At 37.0% G+C, this 24,171-nt stretch overlaps 1 protein-coding gene across 2 annotated transcripts in view; it reads left to right on the top strand.

Moving 5' to 3' along the window:
- LOC150103457 (putative NADPH-dependent quinone oxidoreductase VAT1L) overlaps positions 1-24,171 on the top strand; it is a 234,620-nt gene that overhangs the window by 66,626 nt on the left and 143,823 nt on the right. For both annotated transcript variants that reach the window (XM_090397727.1, XM_090397728.1), the window contains exon 2: positions 5,561-5,690. In XM_090397727.1, the coding sequence (XP_090253853.1) occupies positions 5,561-5,690 (130 nt within the window). The remainder of the gene's footprint in view (positions 1-5,560; positions 5,691-24,171) is intronic.

Raw genomic sequence — 24,171 nt, 5'->3', positions numbered from 1 at the left:
TTGACTGCCATATTTTATTAAAAATCAACTAATTAATTAATCCTAAATTAAATTGTTTCAGTTTAAAAGCAAAAAAAATCATAAACTAACAAGTAAAATAATATTAAATTACATACACTTACCTTTTAAAAATGTAATTTTTTGTTTAAATTTGTTTCAGTATAAATTTACAATTCACACTTCGCTCTGTAACTCACTAGACACAGAGGGCAAACTAACCGATCACTGTTCACAAATCAGAAAAAGATGAAGCAAAAACAGGAAGACGTTTTTTATTGCTGCAATAAAAACCCGCTTGCCCGTGCCAGAGATCGACTAACTTGGGAACCGGTCTAAGCCTTTTTTTGATTGGTTCCTGAGTTAGTCAATCTCTGGCATTAAATATATTGTGTTAGGGTTAGGGACCACGAGATGGCAGCACTTGTTGAGCTGTCTCTCTTCACTGCATGCAGCTTAATTAGTGAGAGCCGTGGGCCAGCTATCTCTGATTGGCTGCCAGTGGAGATTGAACTTCCCACTCAGTCTCCAAAAGTTAGATAGGGATAAACGGCCTTGCCTACCCCCTGTACGGGAATAAAAAGGTGTTAGCTGTTTTTTTTTTTTTTTTTGATAAAATACGTGTTCTATGGCTACCCCGCAACAGGCCAACTCATAATAAAATTTTAAGATACAAAGCATTCCCAGGGTTGAGGGTGTAAGATTACATATCTCAATCAATTTTACAATTATAATTATACAATTTAATTTTTTAATCGATCCCGGGGGAAAGTTCCCCCCCGTGGATGCTTATGACTGTGTGATTGCATTTTATCGATGTATGAAAGTTTTGAGAGGGCATAGTGCATCAGCAGTCATCTTAATTGGTCCAATGCAATTAATTGCAGGATACTTCTGCATAGAGTGGGGGAACAATCTGTTTTAGGATTGGTTAGAAAACAACAATGAAGGAGAATGCTATATTTGGCTGCTATATTTGAAATACTCAAAGATGAAAACATGTGAACCATCATTTATAAGACGTGAGAATAGGAAAGAATAAGTGTAAGTAGAAACACTTTCATTAATGGTAAAGAATAATTAATAATTATCATTTGTGATATGTGTGTCCTATAAGTTTCTGGGTAGAGCGAATAGCACGATCCTGTAAATTCTAAACATGAATAAGTCAATTTGAGATGGCATCATTAAAATAAAACTTATGAGAGAGAGAGTATTGCAGGAATAAATATGGTTTGATGGAGCAAATCATCTCGTAAAATTTGTTGCACATGTTATGTGTATTTCTCTGGTTTGTGTGTATTTTGATCCGTTTTCCAAGAATTTTATTTTGTTTACTGAAACTCAGTATACATAATTGTATACTGAGTTTACAGTAATAATTCCCGAAAGTGTGGAATTATCCACACTTTCGGGAATCCTAAATTCATTAGTTTATTTTTATTATTTTTGTAGTATCAGCGGTTCTTCTGTCTTGTCTCACATATGCTGGTATTTTGTTGTAGATCAATAATGTCTTATAATACACAGAATATTCATTTTTATTCAGGAATAGATATTTTTTACTGTCTGTTGTTTCCGAAGACTTGAATAAAAATGTCTCTATACTGTTAAAAAACTTTGCAACCTCAACAGATGCTATACTGCACAAGCAAAAGGAAAAACAATTAGCATTTTTCTACTAACATCCACTTTCAAATTTTCAGTTCCAGAAAACGTGTAACATCTGTTTGTAATAAAACCATCAGATATAGTATGTGACAACATTCAATTGGATTGGTTGACACAATAACCATTCACAGCCGCTAGGTGCTTAGTGAGCTCAAAATTTTAGCTTACCTAGACATGCCTTCTCAGCAGTTTATAATACAATGCTAAGAAATTGACACGCTGTACCCTCTTTACATCTTTTTGAATAGCTCAAAGGTGTATGCATTTTGAAAGCACACCCGGGCTATTAATGCGAATGTGACGCAATGTTTACGTGGTGAAAAGCACCTTCTTCATGAAGACTAATGCTTTATTATCCTCTTGAAGAGGACAATGAAGCATTAGTACAGTATATTGTGTTCAATTTTAGGAATCACACGAAGTCTGCAAACAATTGGGGGAGTCTTCAACGGGAATAAATGCAAAAATATAATATCTTTGATACTGATATTTCGTGGATGAGCACTGCACATCTAACACACCCAGAATATTCGCCCCTGATATATATATATTTCTTAGTTTTAATACATTTACGAATTTTATTGCTGCTTTGCAGTGAGTGAACTCACACACATCTAATTAATAACAATAGTTTTTAGTTAGATACTGTGTTTGCTGGTGCAACATATGGTTTTGCTTGAGTCTATGCAGCATAGTTTCTGTATGAGGGGACATGTGAATAATTCATTAGTGTCGTTTTTATCCCAGTTGTCTCTAATTGCACTATTTGTTGAGAAATATTTTACACTGAGTGCTTGTACCTTATTCACTGATATAATAAAAGTACATGTTTTTCTTGCCTCTGCAGTATAGTGGCTATCGGTGAGGGCATGTTGTTTACCGTGGGAACAAGTTACTGTCGCCTTGACGTGAACATGTTTAACCTTTTTTTTTCATGTGTGAGGTATATGTGAAACTTTAATCTCTTTTTTCAAAAGTAAAATCAGGGGTGCGAGTTATATGCGAGGGCTAGTTATATTTGAGTAAGTAGTTCAACTATGGATAAATACATTATTACCTTCTTTAACCACCTTACTGGGCATTATGGATCAAATATGCATCCTGATATGCTTCGTATCCATCATATATTTCAATGAAATATCAATGGTATTACAATTTTAATATGCACTTCGCATCCATGTTTACTTGGACGTATATATACGTCCTGGCCGGTAGTGTGGTTAAACAGAAAAATAGCTCAGTTTGTGTGTAGTTTCTGAAGAGAAAGAGGTCTGTAACGAATCCCCAGAAACAGAATTCCCATCAGTTGCAATCCGATAATATTAATATGCTGAACGAAAGGAAAGATTTGCCGAACTCACTGGACACTTGACCAATGGATCGCATTCAGAGGTAAATACAATTGGCTATTTTGTAGGAACATTTTTCTGTTTTGTGATTTCCTCCCTTTATAGTAATTATGCCTACATTATTGTGTTATTATTCAACAGTTGTTTACAGTTTTGAATTTGTATATAAAGTCAATGTGAACAGTCGCCTGGTTACGAACACATGATAAAAGGGACCGGGAGGTTTGCAGCTTCCCCAGATTGCATTCAAAGGTAAATGCAATTGGTCATTTTGTATAAGGCCTGGAACTTATTCATTTAGAATTTAACCACTGTTCTGAACTGAGTATTTCTGAAGGCTCTTCGTGTAATGTGGCAATGACAGTGTTGATTTCTGCCAGCTGGACGCGAGTGCCGCCGATCAGTTCACGAATTGGTGCTATGCTCGCCCACGTATAAATACATTTAGCTTTTGTGGAATTAAATTTCTGTCAGAAACTTAAACAGTTTGGAATGGTATTTATGTCCCGACATCTCTTGAGGAAGGTCAGCCGATTGAGTTGTCTCCACAATTTTAGTTTCCACATGCCAAGCGGACGTGCTTTATGTGCAATTTCTTCTCAGTGTAGAATTTGAATTCGTACAGAAAGGCTTAGGTGTTGTTTCTTATCGTTATCCATAATAAAGCTTAATGGTATAACTAATACCAAGAGGAAAAAATACATTTATTAAACTCGCTAATATTTTGCTAGTTTTCCACCAGCGAAATATTAGTGATCATCAGAACACAATGAAACTGTGACAAGCAAACAACACTAAACCGAGTAATTATAAAAACATTTTAAATTGTAACTGACACCTAATATCCTTGTGAGACACCCTCTATGGGTCAGATAGCTACAAAGTTAATTCAGAGAAGTAACTTTGTAGGTTAATAAGATGATAAAATGATACTGTTTGTATCATTTTAAAACTTAACCGACTGTAAGGTTTACAATGATAGTGTCCCAGATCTTTGGTAAATTATATGAATAATGAACAACACCTAGGCCTTTTTGTGCACTTCTAAATGGATATAGTGCCATCTGTTAGAAATAAGGTAAATCTCTACTAATTTGCAACAAATTGCATAGTTAGATTGAAGTTTGCAGAAATCAGGAAAAAAAATTTAAAACATTGGCTAGGTTAGGTGATAAGGGTAAGCCCATTGCAGTTCCTTGCTCTTGTTTATATATTTTATCTTTCCATGTGAAGTAACCTGATGTAATTGCAAATTTGAATAATCTCAGAAATTTTTTGGTTAAAAATTCTTTAACCTTATAAAATACTTTAGCCTTATAAAATACAGTATATAAACAAGAGGAAAGAACTGCATTGGGCTCATCCTTGTCACCTAACTTGGTCACCTTTTTTCTTGAACACACCTATAAGAAAGAATTTTTGTACTTGACCCAAAACCAACAATTTGTCTGCGGTACATTGATGACATCTTTGTAGTTTGGAGTCACACAGAACCAGAACTCTACTCGTTTCTACAAAAAATCAACACCCTACATGATCTTATCCACCCCTAAAAAAAGAATCATCAAAAGGTATTTTCTTTCTTGTTGTACACATCTAGCATAAGTAAGATGGATCCATTTCCACTTCTGTTTACTGAAAACCAACTGCTTCAGGTTGTTATATCCACAATACATCAACTCACTATCCATCTCAAAAATATGGCATCATAAAATCCCTAGTATCCAGGACACACAAGATTTGTTCTTCTGAAGAATCTCTAAAACAAGAAATGGAAATTGTCAAAGAAAAGCCTTACTAAATGGATATAATCCAATAATGAACCAACTCCTATTGGTTATTTTGTAGGAACATTTTTCTGTTTTGTGACTTTTCTCCCTTTATAGTAATTATGCCTACATTATTGTGTTATTATTCAACAATTGTTTATAGTTTTGAATGTGTATATAAAGTCAATATAAACTAATGAAATAAAGAGCCAAAGGGCTTCACTTCAGCGATGCAAAAATTATTTAAATTAAGGGGATATTTAATCCCACATTATTTCAAAGCCGAATAAGAAACTCTAAGATCCTAGCTTTACCCGCCTTTGCTACAAGTTGCCCGGTATTCAATATAAACAGTCACCTGGTTACGACTGTTTATATTGACCAACCACTCCTATAAAGCAACCCAGACAAGCAGAAGAAGACTACAGAACTCCTATACCATTTATTAAAGGCAACTCTGAACATGTGGCAAAAATTATGAAAAAATATTAACTCATCACTGCCTATAAACCCACCAACTACATTCATAACTTGCTGCCTTCTCCAAAAGATGAACTTTTGCTGATATTATTATTAGAATTTTTTTATGCATGGAATGCAGATAACATATTGGAATATAAATTTGGATTAAGAGGGAAAAGCAAATTAGATTGAATTTAGAAATGGGTCATCTGACTGATTGTTTTTTCTTCAAAAGTAATAACACTTTTTTTCAGACTGGTATATTCTATGAAGTAGTTATTAAAATAACTGATATAACATTCCTTAATTTAGTGGCCTCAACTTTTTGGATGTGATGGTTCGTCAAGGTGCCATTGATAATCCCCCCAAAACCCCATTTATCATGGGATTTGAATGTGCTGGAGAAGTGGAAATACTGGGAGAAAACGTAACAGATCTGCAAGTAAGTTAATAAGATATTATCTTAATATAATATAGTGTGTGTGTATGTGTGAATACTTTTGGGTATTCTTATTTAGTAGTTATTATTATTATTCAGGGCTCCATGGAGTCAAGAGACTCATTGTTGGAGGGCCTTCTTAGGAAACACAAAGTCTATCATACCGCTCCTTGAACTCATTTACCGTTCTTGCTCTAACCACTCTCTCAGGCAATGCATTCCACGGTTCACCCACCCTCCATGCAAAGAAACCACTCCTCACCCTCTTGCTCACAGCTTCCTTTAGTAACTTCCGGGGATGGTCCCTTATCATCGCTCCTTCCCACCATTCCACCAAGCAAAAGAACTCCCCAATATCAACGTTGTAACTACCTCTCAACTGTTTAAAAGTCTCGATCATATCACCTCTCCTTTTTCTATCCACCAAACTCTACAGTCCACATTCCCTCAGTCCATCCTCGTAACTGACATTGTACAGTCCTGAAACCATCCTTGTTATCTGCCTCGGTACCCTATCTACAGTTAATTTATCTCCTTCAAATCCTAGGGACCAAATTTGAGAACATTTAGTCTAAGTGTGGTCTGATCAGGGTCTTATACAATGGAACGATAACTCTTTTATCTCTGTCATTAGTCTATTCTGGGTTACCTTCACCACCATTGCAATATGCTCCCTGAATTTCAGTTTTCTATCAATCATCACCCCCAGATCTTTTGTCTTCCCCTACTTCCTCCAGTATAGCTCCTCTAATCAAGTATGCATCCTCCCATCGATGGATCCCAAACTTCAAGTATTTACATTTTGCTGCATTAAACCGACACCCCATTAATTTGACCATCTGTCTAGTTTATTCAAATCCTCTTGCAGGGCTGCCACATCTGCACTATTGCTGATAACCAGTGTTGAGCTATAAGGGGTTTGCGTGAGCCCTTTGTTAAATTTTTCTCAAATTTCTGAGCCCCTTGTTCTTCTTGTTTACTTTTTTATTTCTTCAAAAAAAAAAACCTTTTTTTTTTTTTTAAACACATTAAGCGACAAACTCATACAGTAACCAAACAAAAATTAGTCTATTCGGCAGTGTATAGATTATTTGGAATTATTGTTTCAATTCCTCTATAACAAATACGCCCAAGTTTGAAAATAATATAAGCACATGCGCTATCTTTACCCTTCTCCCTTCTGGTAGCTAATCGTATGGTAAAACCATTAGCCAATCAAATGTTTTATAAAAGATTTCATTCTTATTATATTTTGATAATTAAAAATGTTTTTCTTATGTAAGATGAATTAACACAGTTGAATGTGTACAAATATTTCGTGTTTAGAATATTTTGTTTAAAAATGATAGCCTTTAGAGGTTGATTGTCCTCTCATACTTTTTGATTGGAATTTGTACACAAGCTGTATTAAGAAAGTTTTTTTATTAATACATAGTATTAATAAAAAAGTAAAGTATGTTAAATATTTCTTTTTTTTTTTTTGTTCGGCGATGCAAGTCCTTTGCTAAAATTTTCATAGCTCACCACTGCTGATAACTTTTCCCAGCTTCACATCATCCACAAACAACTGAATATTCCCTTGCAATCCATTGACAATGTCATTGATATAAAGGTTGAACTATACAGGTGCCAATACTGAGCCCTGTGGAACCCCACTTGTAAAATTCTGCTTCCTTGATATTGCCCCACCATACACAACTCTCTGATGCCTATCAGACAGCCAATCCTGAATCCATTTGACTAACCCGACATTTAAAACCATGTGCTGCAACTTAAATATCAGCTTATTATGTGGCACCGTGTCAAATGCCTTTGCAAAATCCAAAAAAATGGCAGTATATGCCTTTTCCTATCAACTGCTCTTGTCACCTTTATTATAAAAGGCAATCATATTACTAAAACAAGAGCACCCCTTAACAAATCCATGTTGATTTTCACAGATAACATTACTCTCATCTGCCCACTGCTGTATATAGTCCCTTACTAATTTCTCCAATACCGTAACAACTACTGATGATACACAAACTGGCCTATAATTAGACACTTCCAGTCTGCTACTGCCCTTGTGCAGTGGCAATATCTTACCTTCCTTCCATTCCTTGGGTACCTTTCCTGCCGCCAGACTTTTATTGAAGAGCCAGGTCAATGGAGCTGTCAGTTCTTTAGCACATCCTCTCAAAACCCATGGTGAAATACAGTCCAGTCCCACAGCTTTACTGATATCCAGAGTACTCAGTATTTGGAACACACTCTCCTCTTGCACCTCTAAACCCTGAACCTGCCCTATTCCTCTAGTATTAAAACCTACTTCTCCAGGATGAAATACTCCAATAAAATGCTCATTGAACAACTCCACTATTTCCTCTGCATCAGTCACTCTATTCCCATTTTTATCCCACAATGTTATTCTTCCACAATCATTTCTCCTCCTACTGGCCACATAGCTAAAAAATTCCCTAAGATTGTCATTGGATCTTAATGTCAATCTCTTCTCATATTCCAGTTTTGCCTTCCTTACCATACTAGTCACTCTCCTGGCCTGCATCTTATATTCTTCGTGTATCTGCCCACCATCCCTCTCCTTATATCTCTTCCATAATCTCTTTTTCAACTGCAGTTCCTGTTTGATATTGTTTGTAATCCACTTTAAACCAAACTGTGTTCGCTTCTCCACTCGTGAAATACAGCTTACTATTGCTGCTAACAAATATTGCTGATAAAAAAAAAATTTCCAAGCACTAATGATATCCTGACCTTCCATATCTGCCCTCCATGGAACTGCCCCCTAGTTGATACCTAAGACTATTATAATCACCTGCCTTATAATTCCACATACGTTCCTTTTCTTTGATACTGCTGCATGTCCATTCATCTTCCAAGTCAAAACCACATGGTCACTCTCTCCAACTGGTGGGAGAGATGTCATCTCACTTATTATCATCTCTTCTGACGCTATGACCAAATCCAAAACTCTTGAACCTCTTGTTCCCTCTATTACATGTTGCCTAAGACATTTGTCCCTCAAGAATTCTAGAAATTCCATCCCATTATTACTACATCCGTTTTCCTCTTCCCAGCTTATACTGCTGTAGTTAAAATCTCCCATAACAAAAATTCTTATTGCAGTTGCCAAGCTCATCTGCCTAAACATCTCCTGCTCCCCACCCTCAGTGCTCCTTGGTTTGTAGCAATACCCACTAAATATCATGTCTTGGCTACTTCTACTTCACACTATATGCTTTCAAAACCATTAGTGTCACTGCCTTTCAAAGCATCCACTCTTAGAGGGCATAAGTCATCACTTATCGTAAGCAGTACTCCACCACCACATTTTCCTTTCCTATCCTGCCAAAAAATGCTGTACCTTGCTACTTCAATTCCTGTTATTATATCATCCTTCGTCAACCACATCTCAGAGATCCCAATAATCTTTGGCCAGGCTGATGCTATCAGCATCACCAATTCATCTCTTTTATTTCGGATACGCCTGGCATTAGTATAAAGCATAAAAATGTCACCGCTTCTATACCTATCATCATCCCTCTCGACCCCACTGGACTCAGTGTTGCCTGATGTCATCCCCCCCTCCCTCAAGCACCCATTCTCACAAGAGACCACTCAGCTACCATCCACCCTGAGAATTCTAGTTTCCCTGCATTGACATACTGACTCGTTCAGAAAACAGCAATCTCTCCAGATGCCTTCATCCTTCCTCATTGAAATGCAAGCGGTCTCTTACATACAGTTCTCTTCTCTCCTCAAATGCCCTTCAAGCATCCACATATTCCAATTCTCTCTTCTGACACATTCTGGCTATTATTCTATTCAGTATTGCCACTCTTCTGCTCAGCTCATCACCATCATACCTGGGCAACACACACACACAATCTGTCCTCTCTGCATTTTCTTTTGCACAACCTCAAGCAAGAATCTCAGCTCTCTCATTGCCCGATTTACATTGTCTCTCAAGTCATTTGTGCGTATCATCATAATAATTTCATCCATCCTTTCACCCCTCTTAATTGCCATAGCCACACTTTCTGTCATCCTTCCAGGAAAACACTCCTCTGGCATCCTATCTTGCACACCACAGATCATTGAGTCTCCATACATCACGCCTCTTACCACTGTGTTCCTTGATTGCTCACTTGCATCCCTCACTTTCTCTCCTCTAACCCTTTCTCTGTGTTCCCCCACTTACCTGTTGTCCTGGCATCACTCTATCCCTTGTTTCAGCACTCCCTCGCATTATTCTCATTTCCTCTCTCTGACTGTTTCCATTCTCCCCTCTTCTATCATTCCCATAACTCTCTCACTCCCTCTCTTCTACTGTTTCTATTCTCTCTTCTATCATTCCCATACCTCTCTCTCTTTCCCACTCTTCTACTGCTCCTATTCTCTTCTCTTCTAGCATTTTTATTACCTCTCTCCTACTGTTTCTATTCTCTCCTCTTCTATCATTCCCAAAACTCTCTCTCACTCCTACTGTGATTCGCCTGCATTCATCTCTTTCATACTTCTCATCTCGTTCACAAAACAATCAGCTCATCTATTCCTCTCTGCAAGTTAGTTACTCTTACTCGCCATTATTTCTCCCAATCAAGACCATCTCTGAAAACTTTGCGGTCATTCAAGCCTTCCACACTCCCAACTCTTATTTTCTCATTCATATTTCGCTCGTCATTCTCTCCTATCACACTATTTGTCTCCCAACATTCATTTCTCGTCCCTGACTCAACAACTAGGTCGGTTATTGAAATATCTAATTCATTGAATTTCTCCCTTTGCCTACATTTTGCACAATACGCACTCCCCCTTCTCTCATCCACCACATATCCAACTCTTGGGATGTATACATACCATTAGCACTGCATGCCACAAAGTCCTTTATTATGTTATGTATAATAGAGTCCTTAAATGGCGGAGGACTTGGTGACACGCCATTTGTGATTGCAGCTGCTGCCATCATTCCTTACTGCCAAGGAACTAGTAAACTAAATGCTAAATATATATAAATGCTATATTCAGCTATCTTATCTTCTATTCCACCGCAGATGCTGCCGACCGTGACCTCACCTTCTCTGTAACCCAAAAAATAACACAGTATATAACAATAACAACGAAACTCCAAAAGCAGAACCAGTAAAGAACACGTGTGTTACTGAGAAAAAAATGTAGCACAATTCACAAAAGAATTCACATTATACACCGTTTAAAAAAAACACTTTTTTCTACCACAGCTGAAATCCACTGCCATGTGCTTCAGCGACCTCCTAGTAGTTGTGAAGAAAGATTTTAATTTAACAAAAATTTCTGAAATGGTATTAGTTAAGATGTAGTTATTTTTCTTTGACTGTTGCCCAAATGTAATAGCTATATGAAAATCGATTAAGGAAATTTTACACAACACAAAACCAATTGAAAATTAAGTTACCCTTTTTTTTTATTAAATGAGTGCTTAATCTATGGACTTTGCAATGCAAGCAAAGAATAGATGTAGAGGATATTTGAAATCTTCATTTAATGATATATGTAGTTCAAGGATACTGGTAGCATTATTTCACATTAAGGTATTTATAATACTGATATTACAGAAAATGGAAACATGAGCAGTAGACATAATGCGAAAACTTAAATTAGAGAATAACAATTTACAGAGGGACAAATAATAATTTAATAACAGCAGCATTTTCAGCTACATTTTATGACCATTCTCAATGCATATAAAAAAAGAGATAAAGCAAATTATTATTATTTTTTTTTTTATTATTTCGTAACACCTCCAAGGAGTCTGAAGATTCATCGAGGAAGGACACCTACACCACAACTCTTCGTCTCTGCCACTACATCAAACATCATCAGTGCCATCCACTGCCTACTATTATTATTATTTTTTTTTATTTATTATTTTATTATTGACTTGAGGAGCTGAAGGATCTTCCTCAGCCATAGCCAAGTTAGCCAGTCTTGGGTTTTTTTCCCCCAGTTTTTCATCCCACAAAGCAGGCAAACCGGCCTTGAGAACTCATCACTACAGACATAGGATACACAGGGGTGTAGGGCTGACTACCTTTTCCTGTGAACAGTTTGAGGTCAGATGATTAATATACCCTCAACACCGCAAGGTAAAAGAGGGAAAGGGAGATGAGATGAGATTTTATGATTTCATGACACCTCCAAAGAGTCCAAAGATTCATCGAGGGAGGACACCTACACCACAACCCTCCATCTCCGCCACTACACCAAACATCATCCACATCATCCACTGCCCACTACTACCACTAGTACTTTTTTTGTCTGTAAATTGCATGTGTTCTGAAGGGCTGATTTGTCTGTATGAATAGCAACTGAAAATTAAACATGTTGCAAAACGTGATATTAATGGCAGGGGGATAACTCCATGTATAAAAACTATTAGAATTTATAGAAACATAATAAAAAAAAAATCAGCTAATGTCTTTTATTCCCATATAGGGAGTAGGTGAGGCCATTTTAGCCCTATCTAACTTTTGCAGACTGAGTGGGCAGTTCAATCTCTGCTGGTAGCCAATCAGAGATAGCTGGCCCAAGGCTATCACTAATTTAAGCAGCCTGCAGTGAAGAGATGGCTCAACACATGCTGCCATTTTGTGGTCCCTGACCCTAACACAGTATTTTTAATATCTGAAATAGTGTTGGTTCTATGGTCAATTTTCTTGAGTTAACGGGACAAAAAAACCCTAGTTTCTGGGAGAAAAAACCTGCTTGCCCATGCCAGAGATCGACTAACTCAGGAACCGGTCAAAAAAAGCAGAAAAGTTCCTCTGGTTGGCAACTAGACTTAAGTTCAAGTCTATATCTTCTGAAGTTAATATCTTCAGGCGGTTTAGCACCGAGGAGTAAAAACACCACTTCCACTGAGCCACACACACACACACATCCTGTGTAACTCACTTCTGCTGAGCTACACAGGCTGGAAATATTAATAATTAACAAAATATAAATCACTTAGCACAAAGATGAGGAGTGTTGCTAAGAATAACCTCCCAAAATTGGGATAGCTAGCCTCATATATTCATTTTTCTTAAGCTTCAGCCAGTGGATGTTGGCTCCACAGATTAATTTGTAGAGTCTTTCTACAAATTAATCTGTAGAAATCTAACTATCAAACTCATGGAACAAAATATAATCTTGATGTTCTTCTCAGAGAATCTGAGAGGCCTCTTTCACATTCCAAGATTTATTATTATATCATTATACGATATCTCCATGGAGTCTGGAGACAGTAGGAGACCCAAACTAACTGTTATACACATAAAACCTATCCTAACTCTCTTTAAACTTATTCACTGTCAAGGAACTCGCAACTAATTCTGCCACTCCATTCCACTCATTCACCACTCTCCATGCAAAAAAAAGTAGTCTGCAACCTCCTACTAACACACTCTTACACTACTACTACCACCACAGCTGACCCCTAATTCTCTATTTGTCATATATTGAAAAATTTCCTTTTGCATCAGTTTTATAAAACCCCTCCAGAGGCGTAGCTAGGGAGAGGCTTAGGGGGCAGTCCACCCCGGGCAGCACTTTAAACTTTTTTGAACTTTTGCAGTTAATTCTAAAATACAGTCTTGAGAACTCATTTCCAAATATAATAATACTGCTGCGAAATTTCCTCACAATTGCTGTAAGTGTTGCTAGTTGTGAGAGGAGTTTTTCTAAATAAAATTTGATTAAGAATTACCTACATTATTATGAAAGAGACTTCGCCAATGTCATCGATGATTGTGCTAACAGAAAAGCAAGAAAAATAACATTTTGTTGGAATTAAAGTTTTACTTAAAAAATAAACATAGTGTTTTAATTTATTTCCCTATACATCGTTTTGACTTTTTTTCTTTTCTTTTTTTTTTTTTTTGTAGTATTTTTGGTGTGTATTGAGAGGGGCAGCAAACTCAGGGATCGCCCCGGGCGGCAAAAGCTCTAGCTACACCACTGAACCCCTCTATTATAAGTTTCTATCTTGTCCCTTTTTTTTGCCATCAACTAAACTTTGTAACCCACACTCCCTCATTCTGTCCTCACAGGGAACATTCCACAGATCTGTCACCAGCTTGGTCACTTGTCTCTGAATCTTCTCTACAACTCTTGAACCCCCAAGTGGCCAAGGTGACCAAATCTGTGCAAAGTAGTCAAGATGCAGACAAATCATAGTCTTATAAAGAGGGATAATAACTTCCCTCTCTTTACTTGTTAGTGTAATTTTCAACATACTAACAATTGTTTAGTATATTTCAATGCTGTACACCTTTATCCCCAAGTCCCTAGCCTCATCAGTTGCCTGCAATCCAGTAACATCAATATGATACACAGTATGCAACATTTTCAATCTTGCATTTTGCAACATTAAATTAATTGATAATCAATATGGGATGTGAATCACATAATATGTGATGTGATATGAATCATTATGTCAGTAAATTTAAAGTCATTCACTTTGGTGTGATTAGGTATCCAATGTTGTATTATATTGGTGGGATTATGCTAGAAGAAACTGACGAGGCTAGGGATCTTGGGGTGTTAATAGATAGGAAGTTGAAGTTCAGGGACCATGTGACAAAGATTGCAAATACAACTCAAAAGATAATTGCAATGCTGAAATGAACGTTCGCATGTAAAGATAAGGATGTCATTTTGCCTCTTTACAAAGCCTTGATAAGACCTCACTTGGACTATTATGCACAGGTCTGGTCTCCTGGTTTCCATTGTGATTCTGATACAGTGGAGAGTGCAAAGGAGAGTGTTAAAAACGATATCAAGATTGTGGAATATTGATTATGAAGACAGATTGAGAATTTGCAGACACTAGCAAATAGGAGAAAGAGGGGTGATATGATTGAGACTACAAACTTCTGAAAGGGTCATACAGGATTTCAATTGATGGAATTTTTCAATTTATGGAGGTTGGGGAAAGGACAAGAGGGCGTCCTTAGAAGCTGAGAATGAATGCTGCTAAGAAGGGGGTGAGGGCTAGATTTTCTCGCATATAGTGGTGCTTGATTGCAATGGAATTGAGCGTGCAAGCAGTGCAAATGAATTCAAGAATAAGTGTGATAAACTGGTACATGTAGTATGTGGCCTCCCTCGATGAGTCCCTGACTCCCTGGAGGTCTCTCTTGATTGTTATTATTATTACATGACACCTCCAGGGAGTCCAAAGACTCGTCGAGGGAGGTCACCTACTCTACAACTGTCTGATTATGGCAATGATGTGGAGGACCTTAACTTATAGAAGTAAAGGGGTTCTGATTTCATTGTATAAGACCTTGATGAGGCCTCATATGGATTATTGTGCACAGATTTGGTCCCCTGGTTTTAATGGTGATATATTGGAAAGGGTCCAGAGAACACTGACTGAAGTCATGACTGGTCTTTGGGACTGATCTTTGCTGATGATGCTGATGAATAAAAAATCAAGCTGATGTTGAAAGTTTGCAGGAGGATTTAAATAAGCTGGTAAAATGGGCAAAAGAAAATGGATGTCAGTTCAATGTGGAAAAGTGTAAAGTCATGCATTTTGGGTTTAAAAGATTACCAGCTGTGTACTACATCGATGGAAAGGTACTCCAAGAGATTGATGAGGCTAGGGACTTAGGGGTATTGGTAGATAGGGAGATGAAGTTCAGAGGACACATTGCTAAGGTGTCCAAGATTGCACATAGGATTACTTGGTTGTTGAGGAACACACTGACATCCAGAGATAAAGAGGTTATTATTCCCCTTTATAAAGCATTGATACTTCCACATTTGGATTACTGTGCTCAGGTCTGGTCACCTGGATTCCTTGGAGATGAGGAGGCTGTGGAGAGGGTTCAGAGAAGAGTGACCAAGTTGGTGAGTGATATAAAAAATGCTCCCTACATTGATAGATTGAGAGCTTGTGGATTGCAGAGATTGGTTGATAGGCGAAGAAGAGGGGATATGATAGAAACATTCAAATTACTAAAAGGTTTTTATAGGATTGATGCAGGGGAAATGTTTCAGCTGTGTGATAGTGATGGAAGAACAAGAGGCCATCTCTGGAAATTAAAGAAGAGTGTGGTTAACAAAGGTGTCAGAACAAGGTTTTTTGCCTGGAGGGTGGTGAATGAGTGGAATTCATTGCCTGACTTAGTTGTGAGCTCTTTGTCTGTAAATGAATTCAAGAAGAGATATGACAGATATTGTTTTGCTAGTTTGGGTCTCCCGCGATGAGTCTACTGACTCCATGGAGATACCCGTAATAATAATAATAATGATTACAGATTGAGGGAATACAGTTTGAAAAGCCTTGTAAATAGGAGGAAGATAGGGGATATGATTGAGATAATTAAGATGATAAAAGGGTTGTAGGGTTATTACTAGGTTAATGTGGAAGAAATTTTTTGTAGAATGGGAGAAGGGCTAGAACAAAAGGAAACTGTATAAGGAAGATGTGAGTTGGCCCTTTGCATTGAAAATGGTTGGTGAGTGGAAATTGTTGTATGACATTGTGGTGAATGCAGATATGAGGGTGGCTGAAAAGTTCTCACCCTCGACCATAGATGGTGACACTATCAGCAAGATTTTTTTTTTCTAAGTTGGTGCATCTGTCATAAGCATCCATGTGAAATTGCAAATCATTCTATCAAGTAGTTTGTTTTATACATCTGTCTGAAGCAAAAGTGTTGTCTATATCCCTTGAAATGGAGGATAAAATTGAGTACTGTGTAAATATTCACCAGTTATAAAATTCTTTGTAAAAGAAGGTTTAATGGCAAGAGAAATTAATTTGAAGTTCATAAAAGTTTATGGGCACTCTTCTCCTTCATTTTCGACAATTAAGAAATGGGCTGCCAAGTTTAAATGTAACCATACCAGTCTTGAAGATGATCCATGTGAAGGACGTCCAAAAAGTGTAACAACACCAGAAATCATTGATCAAGTGCACGATATGGTATTGGATGACTGGCGAGTCAAAGTGCATGAAATTGCTGAGACTATAGGCATTTCAAAAGAATGCGTGGGATATGTTTTGCATGAAGAATTGCATATAAAAAAGCTTTGCACAAGATGGGTGCCATGCAGATCAAAAATGCACTCACATGAAAATCTCTGAACAGTGCTTGGAGTGTTTTAACAAAAATAAAACTGATTTTGCGTGTCAATTTATTACTATGGATGAGATTTGGATTCACCAGTACACCAGAATCGAACAGCAGTCAAAACAGTGAACAGAAGCTGGTTGTTCAGCCCCAAAGAAGACAGTGTCATGGCATCGGTGTTTTGGGGTGCTAAAGGCATTTTGTTTATTAATTATCTTGAAAAGGGTAAAACAATAACCGGGGAATATTATTCCGATCTCTTAACCAGACTAGGCAAAAGACCCGATTTGCAGAAGAAAAAAATCCTTTTTCATCAGGACAATGCACCTGCTCACAAATGTGTTTTGGCAATGGGAAAATTAAGGGAGCTGCACTATGAATTGTTGGAATATCCACCCTATTCCCCAGATTTGGCTCCCTCTGACTTCTATCCCTTCCCAAAACTAAAACTTTTCCTCCCTGGTCAGTGTTTTTCTTTGAATCAAGAGGTCGTTGCTTCTGTAGAGGGGTATTTTGCAGATCTTACTGAGAACCACTACAGGGACGGGATAATGGCACTGGAGCATCGCTGGAATAAACGTATTAGTCTTAATTATGTTGAAAAATAGAAATAATTTTGAAATTCTAAATTCATTGTTAGGCCGAGAACTTTTCAGACCACCCTTGTACATGGAATTAATTTAATCATGTTTTGATGGGTTTTTTGTGTAATAGAATTTGTCTCCTGCGATGAGTCTTTTGACTCCATGGAAATCTAGTGCTGATAATAATAATTATGATCACACCATTTTCTTAGTTATCAAATAAGAGATATGAATGCAAATAAGAAATATAAGAGATAATAAGAAATAATAAGAGAGGTATATGAATGCAAATAAGAAATAAAAATTATATAACAGAAAAAAAATTCCTTTGAAAAAATGTAGTCGTTTTCAACTACCTCAAAATAGTTTGTCTGTGTTGTTAATAAAACACACCTGGATGCAGGTTTGGTATAATATAATAAATTTAGTTTAATCCTTTATTCAAGTGTGAGCAAACAAAGTTTGCACCTGAAAGTATCTTCAGGACTGGGGTAAGGTGGTACAACACAGGGCAACTCGTTGCAAAGGTGGAGCAAGCTAACAATAGGAGTGATGTTAGCTTGCTCCACCTTTGCAACGAGTTGCCTGGTTTTGTACCACCTTAACCCAGTCCTGAAGATACTTTCAGGCACAAACTTTGTTTGCTCACACTTGGATAAAGGATTAAACTAAATTTATTATAGTCTAACCAAGTGAAAAATAAACTTTCAGCAGGTTTGGTAGTCTACTTGCCTCCACATTATGCATAGATGGCGACCATCTGACTTGATTGACTTAGCAGATAGCATTGATGTTTTCTAGCCTACGGTGTTTTTGAATGCCTTCAGATGGTAGCTGATTTTCCTTACCTTTCAAGTGACTTGAAAAGTATCATGTGGGGTCCTCTAGAGTAGAGTTTGTGGAGGAGAAGGGCAGTGATAATGAATGAGATGATACTCTCTATCATCTCATTCATTATCACTGCTTTTATTATCAGATCTCTCTTCCTACATCTGGAGTATGTGGATATAGTTCATTTCTATATAGAAGAGATGGATTACATTTGTACACAAAAGGATGCAGGCATTCAAAAAGAGTGTTGTTTTTTGGTCAAGTGAGGGATGGCCTCGTGTAAGGATAGTGGCATAAGAAGTGAGAGAGAGAGAGTGTGTATACCATATTGCAGAGCCAAGTGGAGTCTGTGGAGAGTAATAATAGCCATGTGAATATTAACAGTGCACTGGTTTTTCTGCACAAATGCCAGGAGCATTAGGAATAAGGGAAATGGGGTTGGAGTGTTGACTGACTCAGGAGGATGTCCTGAGAGGGATAGAAATTGCATGGTATAGCATAATTTGGCAGAATAGTGGAGTGCATTTATGAAATAGTGGAGTGCAATTATGAAAGACATAATTCATCTCTTACTTATAGTAAGAGATGAATTATGTCTTTCAAGGTAGTGAATCAGGGAAAATAACACTAATGGCTTTGTGATTGTATGGTGTGAGGTGGTAATGGATAAGACAAGTATTTTCAGTACTGGGGTCCTGAAAATACTTCAGGTACAAACTTTGTTTGCCTACACTTGGATAAAGGATTAAGCCAAGTATATAATTTCTTGGTATTTTTAATTTATAGTATAACCAAGTGAAAAAACTTCCAACAATAATGAACAATTTATCGAGCATATTTTGATAAATATGCCTCAGAATGTTGGTAGAATCTAAAATATAAAAAAAGAATACACAGAACGCAATAGAATATATGTCAACACGTGGATAAGTTTATGTATTCATCAGACATGTTGAATTGGATTTAAACAGTATTGATGCAAATGCAGATTGATAAGACAATAACTATTTATTAACTTAAAAGCTAATATTTCGCTGGTATTATATCCAGCATCTTCAGAACACACAAACAAAGTTTGTTACAAATGCGAGACAACCACAATTCAATGTAACAGTGGGGCTAGTATAAGTAATTGCAGCGTGCAACACAAGACTAAAGTCCTAATACAGTGCCATCTAAGTTAAAAAAATAATAATAAATATCCGGCACTTTCGTTATGGCAAGTTGGGTCTGACAGACCATGCTTTGGATACCCCAGCACACAGGATCAGTTGGAAAAAAACAAAAGTACTGCACAGAAGCTTCTCCAAGTCAGAGAGGTTGTTCCTGGAATCAACAGAAGCCTTAAAACATACAAACCTTAACAAGTATGGCTGTATAAATCTACCAAAGATTTGGGAGACAGTCATCCTAAGACCAAATTAATATTTATTTATTTATATTTTTTTTCAAAACTTTGGACTACTATTTTTCAAAACTTTCAAGAACTACTACATTTTTTTCAAAACTTTGGACTACTTTTTTTTTTTTTAACTTAGATGGTGCCGTTAGGACTTTAATCTTGTGTTGCACACTGCAATTACTTATACTAGCCCCACTGTTACACCAAATTGTGGTTATCTCACATTTGTAACAAACTTTGTTTGTGTGCTCTGAAGATGCTGGATATAATACCAGCGAAATATTAGCTTTTAAGTTAATAAATAGTTATTTTCTTATCAATCTGTGTTCACATCAATACCGTTTAAATCCATTTCACCAAGAATATATGTCAGAAAGGTAAATGAATTACACTTTTACTGTAAAAAGGCGAATGGAACAAAGGAGAAACAAGAGTGGCATTTTTTCTGTTTTTCTGCACAAATGCCAGGAGCATTAGGAATAAGGGAAATGGGATTGGGGTGTTGACTCTGACTGAGGAGGATGTCCTGAGAGGGATAGAATGCATGGTATAGCATAATTTGGCAGAATAGTGGAGTGGTACTTATAGTAAGAGATGAATTATGCCTTTCAAGGTAGTGAATCAGGGAAAATAACACTAATGGCTTTGAGATTGTATGGTGTGAGGTGGAAATGGTTTGCAATAGTACTTGATTCAACTCCAGAATTTGCCCATAATGACCAACTAGCTATTATATTTAGGTGTGTTATTGCAAATTCTGACATTAGAGAAACATTTTTGGGTACATCAGTATTAACATAATTCCTTATATTTAGAAGAGGTAGTATTAAAAAAAATTAGAAGAATTATCTTTTTTAAGAATTAGAAGAAATATTTTAAAATAATGTGGGATTTAATATCCCCTTAATTTGAATAATGTTTATATCGCCGAAATGAAGCCTATTGGCTCTTTATATTTAAGTAACTTAATGGTTGCACCTGTTTGACAACTCATATAGCAGAGTATATAAGTTCTTTTCGCTATACCCTTTGGTATCTATTTGGTCTAGCTACTCACTGATGAAGCCTCAAAAAAGGCTGAAACCGGTCTGGGTAGTGACTTCCCACCATAATGTAATAACAGCATACATTTCCTAGGAAATGTGTTTTTACATTATGGAAAATACCAAGATTAGTGATCAGAACTTTCCCCACCTTTGCAACGAGTTGCCTGAGATTGTACTACGTACTAGGACTACTTGCATTAGCTCATGCTAGTGGCCGCCGATACTTTTATAGTTTACTATATTCGGCATGAAACTCTCTGATTCCAATCTTTGAGTTTCTTATTCGGTTTTAAAACAATGTGGGATTTAATATACCCTTAATTTGAAGAATTATCTTTGGAGATAAAAATGTGCACAGGGCAAAAGCTATGATAATGCTGCCAATATGAAAGGTGTCCATACAGGTTTACAAGTTAGGCTGTAAAAACATAGTCCCTCTGCACATTATATACCATGCTCTAATCATTCCTTAAATTTAATTGGCAACTATGCTGCAGAATCTTGTCTGGAAGCAGTGCAATATTTTTGTTTTATTCAAAATGTATATAATTACTTTTCATCTTCAACAAGAAGATGGAGTATACTTCTTAAATATTTAGAAAAAAAAATCTTGGACAGTTAAAAGACTAAGTGAAATGAGGTGGTCCACTAGGGCTGACACTATATTGGCTTTGAAACGTGTATATAAACAAATTAAAGGGGCATTACTTGAATAATCCATTTCTCCTCATGAAAAATCTATTTCTAAGAGCTCATCATTGACTGAACGTTTTTGACAATTCCGAAACAGCAATTTTAACAGTTGTGTGGGACAAAATTTTACAACAACTAAATGCTTCTAGTAAATCTCTACAAGATCTCGATATAGATTTGTTAGCTAATAATTTGTTACAGTCTTTAGTTGGTTTTATTTTAGATATAAGAAATAGTTTTGCTGCTTTAAATGAAGAAGCAAATTTATTAACCGATGAGACAAAATTTAAAGATGAGAAGGAAAGAGTGAAAAAAACAGGAAAAAAATGTGTGACGTTTCACAATCTAATTGGAATGATTGGAATGCCTTGCCTGAGAGTGTGGTGTCTGCAGGGAGTTTGAATGTGTTTAAGACCCGGTATGATGAGATGTGTGTGTAAGATAAAAGGACCTCCTAGATGAGTCTTTGACTCCATGAGGTCTTGTTTAATAATAATAATAATAATAATAATGATGAGATTATATTACATGTGAAAGAAAATTTAATTGTTAATACTTTTAATGCCATTTGCGATAAGCTAATTTTGGAAATTGATGAAAGAGCAAAAAACTATTTAGACATATTAGATATGTTTGATATTTTTTTGAAGTACAAGACAAATATTAACAAAATTTTACAAACTTATGGGACTGATATTGACTCAGAAAAATTTATTGACGAAGTTAAAATTTGTTGATGTTGTGCCTAGGGCCTCCAAAAGTATAAATGTGGTCCTGCACCTCACCATCCACTGTTTTCAGACTTTCAATGATGTTACATTTGCAGTAATAAAGACTTTTGTGATGCTCTTAAATATCTCAACTATTGCAGCAGTTGTCCTTATATCATTTTCTCCAATCACAGTCATTCTACAATAATCTTTTTTTTTTTTTTACTTCATTAGCTAAATGCTGCTCATGCTGCACTGTTGTTAATCCTTACCAACCGAGTCACCCTCTTGCATGTTCTTTGTACTCCTCATTGAATTGATTATTATCACTCGTGTTATGTTGCCTCCGCTAGGGGTGAGTCTTTCCTATCTTGCTAAGTCATTTCGTCTTATGCAGCCACCGAAGGAGCCAAGCTAGCCTCATTAGGTGCCAGTCCCAAGCCTGGATAAATGGCGAGGGTTGATGTCAGGGCATCCGGTCATAAAACTTCAATGCCAGCTCAAACTATGATATGAGTCAAAGAGAAAATGATATAAGGGCTAGGGCGTACCCCTTAAGCAATGCGCAGCCACATCGCCCTACAGCTGCAAGAAGTGGACGAGGGCTACCGCATCAAGGGCAGGTGTGGTTAAAGCAGCGAGCCCAGCAGGTGGAGAGGATGTTGCGAGTGGGAACACTGAATGTTGGAAGCATGACTGGAAGGGGAAGAGAGGTGGCAGACATGAAGAGGAAGTTGGGCATTTTATGTGTGCAGGAGACAAGGTGGAAGGGGGGAAAGGCAAAGGAACTGGGAGATGGATATAAATTGTTCTACTCTGGAGTGAATAACAAGAGAAGAAATGGTGTAGGAATTGTGGTATGTGGCAGAATGAAGGGCGAAATACTGGAAGTGGGTAGAAGGAACGACAGGATTATGCGAATGAAATTGGGTCTTGGAGAAGAGTGGGTGGTCGTATTATGTGTATATGCTCCACAGGTTGGTTGTACAGCAAAGGAGAAAGATGGGTTCTGGAACATGTTAGATGAAGAAATGAGAGAACTGGAAGAATATGAGATGTTGATTGTCGTAGGAGACTTGAACAGACACATAGGGAGACAGAATAGAGATTGTGAAAGGGTGCATGGTGGCCACGGAGTGAGAATGATGAACCAGCAAGGAGAGAGGGTTGTGGACTTTGCAGTAGCGTTTGATCTGGCAATTGTGAACTCGTTTTTCTACAAGAGGGAAGAACATTTGATAACATTTAGGAGTGGTAACAACAGTTCACAAATTGACTACATTTTGACTAGAAGAAAACATCTTAAGGTTGTGACAAATTGTAAAGTAATTCCAACAGATCAAGTAGCACAGCAACACCGACTGCTGTGCACAGACTTTAAAATAAGATCGAAGATAACCACCTCTGGATGCCATGGGATGAAGACAATTAAGTGGTTTCGCTTAAAAGAGGAGAGTGTGAGGAATCGTTTTAGGGAGAGGGTGTTAGAGAGGATTTCGGATGGACTGGAAAGTGTACAAGATTGGTGGAAACATAATTCAAAAGTATTCCTGAGCTGTGCAATCGAGGTGCTTGGTGAGCCATCTGGAAAGATTAGAGAGCAGAAGGAGGGTTGGTGGTGGAATAATAATGTACAAGTGGCAGTGACAGCTAAGAGGAAGGCAAAGCAGAAGTGGGATGAGTCAAGAGTCGAAGAGGACAGAGAGGTGTACAGAGAGAGAAAGCAAGAAGCCAAGAGAGTTGTGGCACAGGCGAAGGCCATGGCATATCAAGATCTGTATGATCAATTAGAAATGAAGGAAGGATAGAGAAAAATTTACCAACTAGCGAAATGTAGAAATAAAGCAGCAAAGGACATCTTACATGTGAGGCAGATCAAAGACACTGAAGGAAGAGTATTATGGAGCGATGTGGACATAAGAAACAGATGGAAAATATACTTTGAGAGACTTTTGAATGAGGAAAATGCAAGCATTTTAAAAATTTTATGGAATTTACAACCGTGTTAAAAAACTTTTTTTTTTATTACCCCGACGTTTCGATCTTCACATCAAGATCATCATCTGGAGTGTACATAAGTATACAGAACAAGCTGAGTTACATCATTAACTGT

The sequence above is a fragment of the Typopeltis vanoorti genome, chromosome 9 (genome assembly GCF_054136105.1).
Source record: "Typopeltis vanoorti isolate ZY-2024b chromosome 9, IOZ_Tvanoo_1.0, whole genome shotgun sequence".
Classification (NCBI taxonomy): domain Eukaryota; kingdom Metazoa; phylum Arthropoda; class Arachnida; order Uropygi; family Thelyphonidae; genus Typopeltis; species Typopeltis vanoorti.
Note: the sequence above shows the minus strand (reverse complement) of the source record. Positions and strands in the feature narration are given on the sequence as shown.